Source organism: Sitophilus oryzae, unplaced genomic scaffold, assembly GCF_002938485.1.
Source record: "Sitophilus oryzae breed Bouriz unplaced genomic scaffold, Soryzae_2.0 scaffold_467_pilon_pilon, whole genome shotgun sequence".
In the NCBI taxonomy this organism is placed as follows: domain Eukaryota; kingdom Metazoa; phylum Arthropoda; class Insecta; order Coleoptera; family Curculionidae; genus Sitophilus; species Sitophilus oryzae.
This window is the reverse complement of record NW_022147048.1, coordinates 185,901-199,533: the sequence shown is the minus strand read 5'-3', so window position 1 is coordinate 199,533 and position 13,633 is coordinate 185,901. Positions and strand designations below refer to the sequence as shown.

Here is a 13,633-nt window from a genome sequence, read left to right as displayed (position 1 = left end):
GAGATCAATTTGTTACAAAACCATTATAAATTATATATCACTGTAATCACTTCCCCTAGGAGATGCAAGACCTTGTCGTTGGTGGGGAAGCTCCTTGTCAGGTGCTGGAGAATCTCCTCTTTAGCTCGGTCTAAGAAGCATCTCGTTCTCTTGTCCCTGGCTGTAGTGTCGTGGCCAGGGAATTGTACCAAGACATATAACGATGCCGGGGTTGGACAGACGGGGCTACCCCTGTCCGTCATACCAGGCACCCTCTACTGACTGTCGGTTGTTATGTCTCGCGGGTTGAGGGTGTGGGGGGGTCTTGGATTAACCGCCTGGACCAAGAGAAGACAACCTCACCAAAACCTAAATCCTACGATGGCGGGACCAGGTCAAAGGGATGCGTGGCTAGATAGAAGACTAGCCATTACTGGCCTCAACCTTGGGGCATCAGTGGGTACCCCATTGTACTTACCCCTTACTTCTGCATGCAGGGCTCTGTAGAAGTGGACCGACTATCCCTAGCAAGTCGTGGGAACACTATGAGATCTAGTATTAAGAACACCACCGGTGAAGCTGTGGGGAAGCCCCCTAGCCACACTCATTACAAATGAAAGTTCCAAGGGACCAAATCCAAAGGAAACTACAGGAGGGGCGGCTGACACTTCCTTGGGATCATCCTCTACAAGTGGCAACCCTCTACAAGCTACCACCTTCTCCAGCAAGGGTCGGGAGCCTACCTCTAGACCCAATAAGCGACACAACCTACCGTTTCGTCTACCCGGCCTGGGTCAATCAGGCGGGCTAGACGATCCTCTGAGAGTAGGTCTTAGTGTATTCTACATCACTGTAAACACAAAACTTCAATCTATTTCCGTATTGTAACGGAATTTTAAATTATATCGCTTTTTAGAGAAAATTTAATCCAAACATAAGAAATATTTTGTTGATGTTTAACCATCAAAATCTTAAAAATAAAGAAGTTGCTCTAAAAATGTGCTACAATACGGATATAGTGTAATCCTTTATCTTTAATTTCCTTCTTCATTTGTGTAAAAATATCTAGCCATTTTTACATAAAACGTTAAATACTGAACGCTTATTTTGCTACTTTTTTGGACTAGTGAAATGAACTCTTAACAGAGACACCGTCCTTACGTTAATTATAGAACAAAAGTAAGTAAGTAAGTAATAGAACAAAAAGTATTGTTTATCTCAATATAATGATTTTGGTACTTGGTACACTATTTACTTCAAATCTTCAACTTTTCCTTTTATAGTTAGTTGTTTTTTATCATATTAGAAAATAAAGTAACTCATCGACTTTATAATTTGGTTTATAATAACTAGAAAAGGTTAATACCCTCTTAGTTTTTTTAGTATGTATTGAAGTAATTATTATAAAAATATAATACCACATCGTTTTTCTACAGTCTTTCAAAAATTATAATCCTTTCTTGAAACTGATAATAATATATTCCTGGCAAATCAGTGAATAATGTCAATTAAATAACAATAAATCTGTCGTTTCTATTGATGTTAGTGTTACTAGTATTTACTCAGCCTAATTCTGGTTTGTGCAATTCATTACAGTTAATTTTAATTGTGAAAAAAGTTTTTTCATTAAAATTGATTTATCTTTGTTAGTGAACAAAAAATATTGAGAAATTGGCCTGCATAGATTTATCGTTATGAGGTAGTAGTTTGCTAATTTGGCTTGATATAATGCCATTTTAATAGAATGCCAATGGTTTATAATAGACCTATCTGCAAAAAAAATAAAATTATTTATTAAAAAATCAAAACACCTTTTTTAAATTTCTCTTTTAGATATTATTTATTTAAAACTTTTATATTATACTTTTTTCATAATTTTCTTCCGTGTAATTTTACTAGCCGGTAAGGAAGTTTCCTTGATTTTCTTATTATTATGTTGTTCTTCCCATTATTCTTTAAAAATAATATTTACCTTAGAACTAATTGTTCCTATAACTAATATCAGTATCAATCTTCAGAATACCCTTCATAAATGTCATGGTATTCACAGAAATCCTCAATGTTTTTTTTTTCATAACTGTCTATAAAAAAACACATTTGCCTGTATAAGTATCTACACGACATTATAATCTTTAAAGTTGTTTCTTTTTGGATCTGGGTCAAACAATACGTAGGTTTTTGTTTAGTAACTAGTCGACGTTTCGACAGATATACATAGGGGCTTTTCCTCAAGTCCTAAAATATATTTCCACTCAACAAATACCTACATCATACATGGATTGTTGGACAGACCGCTAAAAAACTCACAGAAAACTCTTTGTTTCATTTAAATATTTTAATACGTTTTAAGAAAGTAATTTTTCGAAAGCTGACTTGATTTTTAGAAAAGACTGAAGTTAGATTTTTATATATTTTTATATAAAAAAAACGTAACGAAAAGTAACATTACAAAATCAATAACCACTGTTTCATAGGTTGTGATGTGTGCGTCTTGATGAGAAAAAAAATCAAATGAAAGTTTTTGATGCTAAAATAGCTGGAAATCGTTAATGTAGTAATGTAATAATAGCCGCCCATACTAAAATATGGTAATAAAAAGTTGGTAAGCACTTCTTTTAGTTTCAAAGCAAAGGCATTTTTCCAATTTTTTTTATCTCAAAAACTACGACTTTGACTGATTTTGATGTTATTACAAATTTTGTTGCAAATATTATTCCTAATCTTAAATTGAAAACCTCGTTTCGCTAGCTCCTGTAATTTTGTCTTAAAAAAATCTTTCTTTCTCTTGTTTTAAAATTTTTAACCCCCTCTCATACCCCCTTACCAACCCCCCACCCCCACCAAAAACTAATAGCCAGATTCTCGGGTGCCACAGTATTTTTGTGCCAAATTTGTTTAAAATCGGTTTAGCGGTTTTTGAGTTATCGTGTTACAGACAGACGGACAGACCGACAGACAGACAGATACCATGAAGATATTTTGTATTTAGGTCATTTTTGACCCAAATAACAAATAACTCATTTTGAGTGAAATTAAAAAAACGTTTTTGCCAACAAGAAACAAACTATCAAGAAAAGATGAACCTTCGTGGTAAAGTAGATTTTAAATTCCTTACTTTTCTAAACTATTCCACAGGGTGTTTCAAACTTTTGCCAAAATAATCTGCCAATATGTGAAAATTTAATTTTCAATTTAAAAAGAAGATAAAAAGTCAAATTAATTTAGCTACCTACATTACTTAAACGTTCTCACAGTTCCCAAAAATCGACTCTCTAAAACAACATTATACAGGGTGGTCTGAATTGTATTCAGGAAAATTCAGCAGCATATTTTGCAGATAAAAATAAGTAAAGAAGTTCGTATACCTTAAAATTCTTCGTTTCGGAGATACAGGATATAGATGTTTCATTCTTATTTCGATTTTTTCGAGGATTTTTTTAAATAATTTCTGAAATAACGTGGAAATTTATGTTTTTTTCGCATGAGCATATCTGCATGTTTTTTTAAACGGTTTTGAATAGTAATAACTTTTCGCCCGTACCTGTATCAAACTAAATGTGAAAAAATGTACAGGGTACTTTTAAATGAAAACACCCTTTTCTATAAGACGAAAACTAATATCGGTGTCTGGAGCTCAATTTTCATCAAAAATATGATGGTGAAAACCGCACATCAATATCTGTTACCGTTTCGGAGTTACGGGGTGTTTTTCAAAAATGTGCATTTTTAACAAATCGCTGTAACTTTTTTGCTATAGAAAATTTTGTATTTCTATGAAAACATTTCCCAAGCACCTTTTTACGTAGATTTTAATGGTTTAAGTATAATTTTTTTTAAAATTAATAATTTAAGAGTTATAAACAGAAAAATTGATTTTTTATTTGGGACACCCCCTATATTTTTAAATAACTGAAAAGAATTTAAAATTACATTTCCAAAAATATAGCACACTTGATATTTTGTTATAATCTCCTTCGAAATACAGAATTTTTAAAAGTTCGCCACTTTTAACTAGTAGGCTTTGGACCCCTTATTGATGATATGCCCTTAATGGAACTCGAAAACATATTTTTCCAGCAAGACGATGCACCGCCTCTGAACGCAAATTGAAGTTATCAGAACATTTTTGCAGCAAATTTCAAGAATAACTGGATAGCTAACCAAGATCCCAGCCGTTGGCCGTCGAGGCCGCCTGACTTAGTGCCCATGGATCTATTCCTATGAATATATTTGCGGAAGAATAAAGGTTCCTTATTCTTCCGTATAACCTAAACAAGAATTAAAAATACTTAGCAGTTATGAAAGGGTATCTTTCACCCCCACTGAGTTAATGAATTCCGCGAGAAATGTTCAAAAACTGCCCCGTCTGTCTGTCCATAACAGAAGACGGTCGATATGTCGAACACTGGTTTGCTATTTATTTTTATTGTTATTAGATATAATTTAAATGTGTTGATGTTGGTTAAATATATTTTAAATTGTTATAAAATTCTGCATCTCTCATAGCAAATAATATTTTCGTTTTAATTGATGCTCACAGCTAGATTTTTTTTGCATTACAGCCGGTGCCGTTCAAAGCCTACTTATTTAAAGCGGGCGCATTTTTATATACTCTATATCTCGAAGAGGAATCGAGCAAAATATCAAGTGTGTTATATTTTTGGAAAGGCAATTTTAAATTCTTTTCAATAAATTAAAAATATACAGGGTGTATTAGGGTTTGATATCAGGGTTTTACCCCCGAATTTGACCCACCCTGTACATTTTTGCCGTTTTTTACGTAAAAAAGATCTCATATAAAAATATACATTCTATTGGAAACTTGGTTACGATCAACCGTTCTCAAGATATTTGGAATACAAATTATCAATGCATGGCATCACTGATAAAAAATAAATATGTCGACTAGATAGATATTTAAATGAAATGATAAATTTGGGAAATATTATTTTTTTTAAATTATTCATAATTTTTTTCTAGAAAATATTATGATAAAACAGTTCCTGTTAAACCTTTGGCACACAAAAATGTTTTCAAATTTATTATATCACTCTAATAACTAGGTACCTATCTAGTCAAAATATTTATTTTTTGTCAATGTCATGTAATGATTGTTTCAATTCCAAATATCTTGAAATATTGAAAATGTATATTTTTTTCAATGGGTAGTGTAATACAGATTGGACAAAAAGTCATTACACTTCAAAACAGTTAAAAAACACGTATGTGACGCTCCTTACAAGTAGGAATCAGCGAGTCATCAAAAAATCACCCATACCACCACTTCCTCCACTTAAGGCCATTCAACCTTTTTAGAGATAGAAGTGCTTTATTTGGCGCGTATTTTAAATACTGCTTTATTTCCAAATAGACATTTTTCACACAAATATCGGGTTAGATTACGTAATATTTCACTAATTTTTTAATATACAGGGAGTCTAAAGTTCTCCACATAAGTATGGAATTTTTTGTATTATTACTTATATGAAAACATCAGTTAGTTACTTTTCATAAAAAGGTCTTTTATAAAATCATCGGAAAAAGAAATAACCAGAAATATATGACAGAAAATAGCAATATAAACTAAATATTCAATTGCAAACACTTACCTACCATAGTTTAGAATTTACTAAACGTTTGATAAATATATACTATTATGGACAGTATAGGAAGTTACTTGTCTTAGTAAAAGTCTTGGTAAATGCTCTTGGAATTATAAACTACACTTGGAACTTGGCTTGGATCAAAAAATATGGAATATTTTTTCTATGTTTTGCAGCATTACACAAATGGGAATAAATTTAACCTATAATAGGTGAGGATAACTAAAAAATATAATGTGTTTCAAGATTTTATATAGAAAAAAAATAAATACCTTTTTGGGGGTTCGTAAGTAAAACTTACGCTTAGCTTAGTTTTCTTTACTCTTTTTCTTTACATAGGGTCTTTGTGGTAAAGACGTCATTCCTTTTTTTTTGCATAGTTCTTCAATAAAATATTGGATATTCTGAACAAGATGGATTTAATAATAAATTCTGACGTATGTGAGGGGCAATTGTGACCTAAAAAAAGACTTACATCCAGGCCATTTATATTTTCAAATGTCAATGTTGTCAATACCTTTCTGTGATCTTTTTGATGTAAAAAGCTTGATTCTTCAACCAATATTTTACTTATAGTGAGGTAAGTGTAAGCAGTAGCCATAACTACATCCTCACTGAGGTAACCGAGGCCCCCTCTATCATTGGCTGTGATAAGACTAAAATCTAACGTACTATCATCTTGCTGCTCTAACAGAAACACCTTGCCGTAATCACATTTTAAATTTTTGATCAAAGCATATGATGAATATCCCCTTATATAGGCAAGGGCATGCCAAATATTATCACCAATATCTTCAATTTCCCATTCCTCTATGCTAGCAATATTTTGTAAATCAGGAGGAAATTGCAATTCACTAAAATTTTGGTCCCCGCAAATTAGGACAGACATGTCTTCCTAATTTATTTTTATATTACCATATTTTGAGGCATATTTAATGCACTTCTTACCGGAGAACTACTAGTAGGAGTGAAATTATGTCTTTTAATAGCTGTCAACCATTTTTTACGAAGATCGTCATTTTTGGGGAATATAAAAGCAGAAACCTTGGGACCCCCTCTATAATTCCCGTGACAATTTGGAACAGAGCATTCAAAAAACATGCTACAATAAAATGTTAACCCTTTAATACCTATCTTTTGATTATTGTAAGTAACCATTATAAAGTACTATGCAGACTGGCGGTAAAGGCTTTTTACTCATTTAGGTCTTGATAAATACTGCTAGTTCTTACCTTAAAATAATTAATAATACAGGAGTACGACAAGCACAAAAGTTTGAAGTTCCCTATGTGGAATGTCTGGTTTGGATTTTTCTTACACTCTTATTTTATCAAAATTTTCTGATCACACCATGCACTGAACACTAAGAACTAAACAAACGTGTTGCAGAAGCACAAGAAACTAGAGATAATTAATTATTTCTGGTATGCAATCGGAACGAAAAACTACTACCGGCTTTTCAGGTTAAAGGTAAAGAATTTAAAAATGCACTGCCTTTGCCGCCATATTTGCCTTGCGCATATCATGTTAATTGGCCTTGAGCGGACTGGTTTAGAAATTATTTGGAAACAATGGAAATAAAAATGAAACTTCTACACTCTGTATCTCCGAAACATTTTGGGACATAAAATATTGTAGAAAAATACACAAAATATTGTAATATAGTATTAATATTACACAAATAATATATTTATTCTGTTTAATGAATGGTAGTTACAGTATAACAAAAATTATACTATTTTCTATAAATTATACTATTTCTGAATCATAAATAGCCCAAGTGCCTAACACAAATAACGTCAAACATTTGTAGCTTCGGTATGCATGTATAGAATTTAAATATAGATTTAAATTGTTACAACTAATTTGCAGAATTTTCCCAAATTGACACTCAATGCATAGACCGACGCGACGTGCCGTACAGTTACTTCCTTAATCCATATGTCATCGTTATTGATGTTAAACGTACACAATGTGTCAGATACTTATTATTCTATTGTGCTCTTGTTCTAAAAGGGTAATATTAAAAAAGTTCCTTCCTATACACAGTAGTTTTAAAACACTGTCAGTTTTGTGTTTAAAATAGGTATACAGGGTGCTACAAATTCGGGGTACGAGTATTGGTATCTCGGAAACCGTAATAGAAACGAAGATGGTTAAATCGGGGCCAAGTTGCCGCTTTGGGATGTTCACCAAGATGCCATCAAAAGAGTTTTAAAAACTTCAAGGATTGCTTGAAACAAAAACAATACAAAATACAAAACAAATACAACAAAAAAAAATAAGTGTGGCATATCATTGTACTCAGGAGACAGGAGACCGAGTTCTTTCAAAATTTGAAATAAGGTTCGTATTTAAAAAAATTAAGTTGGCATCTGTACTTCACAAATTACCAGCTAACTTCAGATAAGGTGTTCTGGTATTTCCCCATTAATGTTCCGCAACAGGTGTTTGGATATATACACCAATACATGTAGTACATGTAATAAAAAAGTAGAATATGAATCATGCTTTACTACCCATGACCAAAGTAAACATGAAAATTCTTAGTCACAAAGGTATACTCCATCCAACGAAAGGATCCCTAACTGTGGCAATTATATCTATCTTTAATTCACAGGCAAATGGTATTTTCTCTTGTTATTTTTTATCTGTCGAAATCTTCCCTGACTCGTTGGACAGGCTATACAAAACTTTAATTAGTAGTAGTTAGGTACTAGCTCTTAGGAATTGTAGAGATAAATACATCAGTTCAAACTAATTTTATTATCGCTTAAATCCTAAAGAGATAATAATAGAAGTATATTAAATTAATATCTCAACGCAAAAATATAATTTATGTTTATTATAGTGAATGATATGGCTGGTTCGTTAATGTAGTGAATACGATCGCTTGCGTTTGTCGTACTCCATAGCCATTGCCTGGAAACTTATATGGTGAAATTTTGATAAAATAATTTAGTACACACTAAAAACACGGTATGTCGCTAGTGGTAGGAAAAATAATTTTTAGAGGTTACTAGTTTATTTGGTTGCCTGTGATATGCATATACAGGGTGTTTCCTAATTAATCTAAAAAATAAAAAATCGTTAGAAAACGAATTAAGGCGGGCTCTTAATAAGTATATTTATTTTTTCTCGACAACCGTTCGATGAACAAGAAAAACTCAAAAGATCAATTTTGTTGAAAAAGGATGGCCAGTCAAGAAAAGAATATATTTTCTTTAAAAAAGCAGTGGTGTACCATTTATGTTAAGCAAAAAAATCGATTTTTTTAAAATTTTTAACAACCTGTAGATCAGAAAGGAAGTACTTTAGACCAAATGGTTATATAAAAATTGTTTTAAGAACACATGAGGAATCACACCATAATTTTTTTAGACTAATTCGAAAACACCCTGTATATTGTCAACTTGACAATGACTGCTGATAAATCAAAAAATATCTTTTCAGTGAAAAAAGCCTGATTTTCCCAGGAAAAATTTTGATTTTTATTGAATTTGGGTTTAGGCAAATACGTGCGATGTTTAAAAAAATTCCAGTGGCAAAACACTCACACATTATTTAAAAGAATTATATAGGCCTCCAAAAAAATTACAAACAATATGTTATGTTTCCTAAAAAACTTGATTTTTAGTTAGAATCCAGCCTTTTTCAAGAAATGAACCCGCCAAAAAAGACAGACATTATAAACATGTTTTGGTACCACTGTTACTATTTAGCATCAAATTTACATAAACTCAGTAACAGATACATTGAGTATTTGAACACGTTTTGAAACAATCAACACAGAACAGCTAAATATATACACACATACATCAGAAATTATCAAGTTCTAATTAATTGGATAAATCGCCTTCAGGTCACTAAAAGAAGTGCTAATTATGCGCTAATTAATTTGAACAGTGTCATCCAATTACTACGTTAAAAGTTATACGGACCTCGTGATATTTCCTTTGCAAATTAAACTTGTTCTCCTTTTCTAAACTACGTAAGCAGTTTAAATTAATCTAGCGACATGGTACGAATACTGTGGTTGTGAATAGAGGTTTTATACGCCCGGATTTACCCGGACTTGTTAGGGAAGAATATCGACATTCAAACAATAAAAATACAAATTACCTGTGAATTACAATGTCAGTCAGCTCTCACTGTCAGGTACTCTCTCGATAGACCAACTTTACATACCTTAAATAAATTCATAATTTATTTTTCGACGATAGCTGGATTTTGTTTAGATTTTAGAGCTCACTTAGAATGCACACACCAATTAATAGAATCATGTCAATTTTCACTAGTTGATGTTAGGTGAACTAATTTGACAACTATGTTGAAGTAACGTCAGGTATCTCACAGCCACCTAGATTTTTTTCAAATAGTAAAGATTTACTGACACTAAATCATAAAAGACGTAGGCAACCTTTACAGTATTTTGAAGAAACATGAATTTCCCGTTGAATATCGGAATAATATACTGGGTGTTCTATTTAAAATAAAAGGGTAACTTTGCTTTTAAAGGTAAACCAATATGTTCAATATATTAATTTTGTCTCACCCTGTATGACTTTTTGGGTCAAGTTTTAGTTTGATTTAAAGAACAACAGTTATTTTAACTACATATTGGGCTATACCGCGGGTAAATACCAATTTATGTAGCTATTATTGAAATTTAAAATTTGTTCTTCATTTTTAGAAAACGTTAAATATATAAAAAAATCTTACATTTTAGTCATATACTTCTCTAATGAAACTCGCCTTTGTTTTTCTGCTAGAATCTGAAAATCAATTAATATATACCGGGTGCGTCTCAAAAGTGGCTCACCCCTATCACTTTTTTATTTTTTCAGATAAAAAAAACGATATTTGGTTTGTTAGTATATACACATGGTACAAAGAATACAAGGTATGATCGATAGCGGCTCCAATTTCGTTCAGTTCGCGCATACTACCTGTGACGTCACTAGGAAAATAATGAATAAATAAAAAATAAAGAAAGTTGAAAGGAGATCTGCATTTTTTGGGGTTATGGTTAAGAATTGTTTATTTTTAAGACTTTTTAGTTCGTTTAATTTAATAATTACTAAAACCAGCAGTTTCAAAAATATATTTAAAAATAATAATTATCTATTAACATGGATTTGGACCATAATAGGTAAGAATACTAAATTTATTTCTATATTCGTTATAAAATTGTTTATTAGGTTTTTAGTTTGCGATGTTTATGGTAAATAATTTTTTATGTTCATTGCCTCTGAATTCACATGAGGACAGAGATGAGGATATCTATGGAAAAGTAACCACAAGAGGAATTGTTACATCATTTAAAAAATGTTGGGAATTATATTGTTTCCCATCGAAAAGTAGAAAATGCCAATGCAGATGAATGTATTGTAATTGTGACAGAAGTAATTCCAAGGGTGAAGTTTATTATAATTAGTGACCTGTGCTTCTTTTTATATGTAGATGTTTCTGGTTTTGAGAATAAATCGGTTGAACGAAACCCAAAATTTAGAGGTATTAAAAAAAGTATTTGCATACCCAGAATATGCCCATCAAGGATTATATAGCTCAAATTTCCTTTGATTGTAGGCAATTATTCAATGCAAATTAACTTTTTAAGTGATTGAAATATTCAATAGTTTACAATATGGTATATCACTGTAAAAATATATTACTTTTAGGTACAATTAGGGCCAGATACATTTCAAAAAGTAGAATATTATTTTATATTAAATGAGGTATTGTACCAACAATCAATTTATATTAATACCGCAGATTAAAAAATAACAGAATAAATAGTTCTTTCTTTTATACTACAAAAATAAACTATAGAATACAACAGTATTTAAAAAAAAAAGTTATGTCCCGCCGAGATTCGAACCCCGGTCTCTCGCTTCCTAGCCCAACTCCTTACGCACTGCTCCATAGTTACTTGCTTAGCGATAATTCAATGACGGTATATAAACAAAAAAACAGGTTTATAACAATACCGTGACGATTTAAACTGGCGCGCGGAGCGTGCTGACCAATAGCGCCTGTTATCACCTGTGACGTAGCGACCAACCTGCGCAATATCATACCTTGTATTCTTTGTACCATGGTATATACATATATTAAAACAATTGAATACGTCAATCAATCCTAATTTCTGTCATATACTAATATACCAAATCTCATTTTTTTAACTGTAAAAATAAGAAAGTTATAGTGGTGAGCTACTTTTGAGACGCACCCGGTATATAAAGTGCTCCATTACAAAAATACAACTTTGATATTGTGTAACTCTATATATGCTCACAAAATTTCATCTCAATTTCGTCTCAATACAAGTTTTCGTTCTCCTTGGAGCCTCCGCCAGCCTCCGCACAGTGGGGTATTTGACACCGATAGTTGATCGAAATTTTTTTATGTAGACCTGCTTATATAAATTATTGCTATTTTCAATTAAAGAGGAAATAATATGAACAAAATAAAGGATAATTCGTCGATTCTAAAAAAAGAAAGAAAAATCACTGTTCCAGTGTTTCCACGGTCAATGCGACTAATGCCAGTAGTAATATCGCAACTAATACTACTAATGCTACTACTGATCCACGACCAACGCCCATACCACTAAAGCCGCTACTAATGCCAAATTGTGCTATACTGCTAATGGCACTAATACGATCGCTTTGTACACAACAATGCCATCGCGGTTGATACCTCGCATTAGTATATCACTGATTTGCAAATTAGAGGAAACCGACAATGTTTTTCTCATTTTATCAGCAAAGTCGCAAAAAGTCGCAGTATTTTATTTTACTGTATGAAAGCCCAATGTTTACTAAGTAAAACGTATATAGACAATATACTGAATTCTTCGAAATGCGCAACTAAATCTCTAAGTATAATAAAAAATGTCAGAAATTTAATCAAATTTTCTGAACGCCTAGGTAACTTAGTTGCAAAAAAAATCGTTAGTATAGAGAATATCAAAATAAATAATGTTTTTGTAGAATACATACCTGCAGCTTGCTGAGCCATTTTCAATCAAAACAATAATATAAACGTAAAAGGAGCACAAGAACAACAACAATTTATAATTTTAAACATAAAAATTAGCCATTTATCTCTTATCTGTGAGAAGTAACAACTTTGACGTTTCGTTGAAACAAATAAATGCAACTAAACACACCCATAGCAACGCCATTCATGGCAGACATGATTTAACTTATCATTTATCTTTTTTGGGAAATCTTAAACACATTTGCTTTTTCGAATTTCGATCACCTTTTTCATGCTAATACACCACCGTGCTCCGCTTCGTATGAGATGCGCCACCCTGTATAGAAAACTTATAGTTTTGAAAATAAATCATTTTTAATACTGGAATGCTGTTGAGCTGTTGCTTACTTTCTCTGTCGTTTCTAATTTTTTTACATATAAAAATATTTTATTTTTGTCCAAATAAAATATCATCGATCCTCATTTCTAAGGTAACTTGATACCTTCCTGTGATACCTTCTTTTTCCATATGTTAGCTATTGACAAGGAACAAAGCTATTGACTCATATATGATATCGCGCCATTGCGCCAGACTTTCTGTAAAGAGTTTTCTCGAACAATATAACCTCACTTTTGAATATTTTTGAGTGCTTTGTATTAGTTTTATTTTGAAATAGATTTTAAATATTCTAAAATTTTGCAAAATGAACAGTGAAACTGCAATTAATTCGGCTGATTTTTTGCTTCGTGAACCTGTGACAGCCAAAGTCGGGTATGTTTTTTATTTATTGTAGTTTCCTTACTTGCAAGAAGATTGTGCAATATTGTACATATTTCCAACTAAGTTTTTTCGTATTTTCTAATATTGAATAATAACAATATCATATTATGGACTGTACTTCTAATATTCCTTTGTATTTTCTATATAATAGTATATTTTTTAGGGTAGAGAAAATATCCCAAAAGAAGGAAATTCTTAAACAAGAACTCCAGTTTTTACGGTTGTCTGAGTCAGATCAAGAGCAGGTTTTAGATACCTTAAAATATATTCATGGACCGGTATGTAT

At 31.8% G+C, this 13,633-nt stretch overlaps 1 protein-coding gene across 2 annotated transcripts in view; it reads left to right on the top strand.

The window, feature by feature from the left end:
* Nucleotides 1-13,176: 13,176 nt before the first annotated feature.
* LOC115886071 (putative ATP-dependent RNA helicase DHX57) overlaps nucleotides 13,177-13,633 on the top strand; it is a 42,495-nt gene continuing 42,038 nt past the window's right edge. For both annotated transcript variants that reach the window (XM_030905104.1, XM_030905105.1), the window contains exons 1-2: nucleotides 13,177-13,338; nucleotides 13,511-13,625. In XM_030905104.1, coding sequence (XP_030760964.1) covers nucleotides 13,271-13,338; nucleotides 13,511-13,625 — 183 coding nt within the window. In that variant the 5' untranslated portion in view covers nucleotides 13,177-13,270. The remainder of the gene's footprint in view (nucleotides 13,339-13,510; nucleotides 13,626-13,633) is intronic.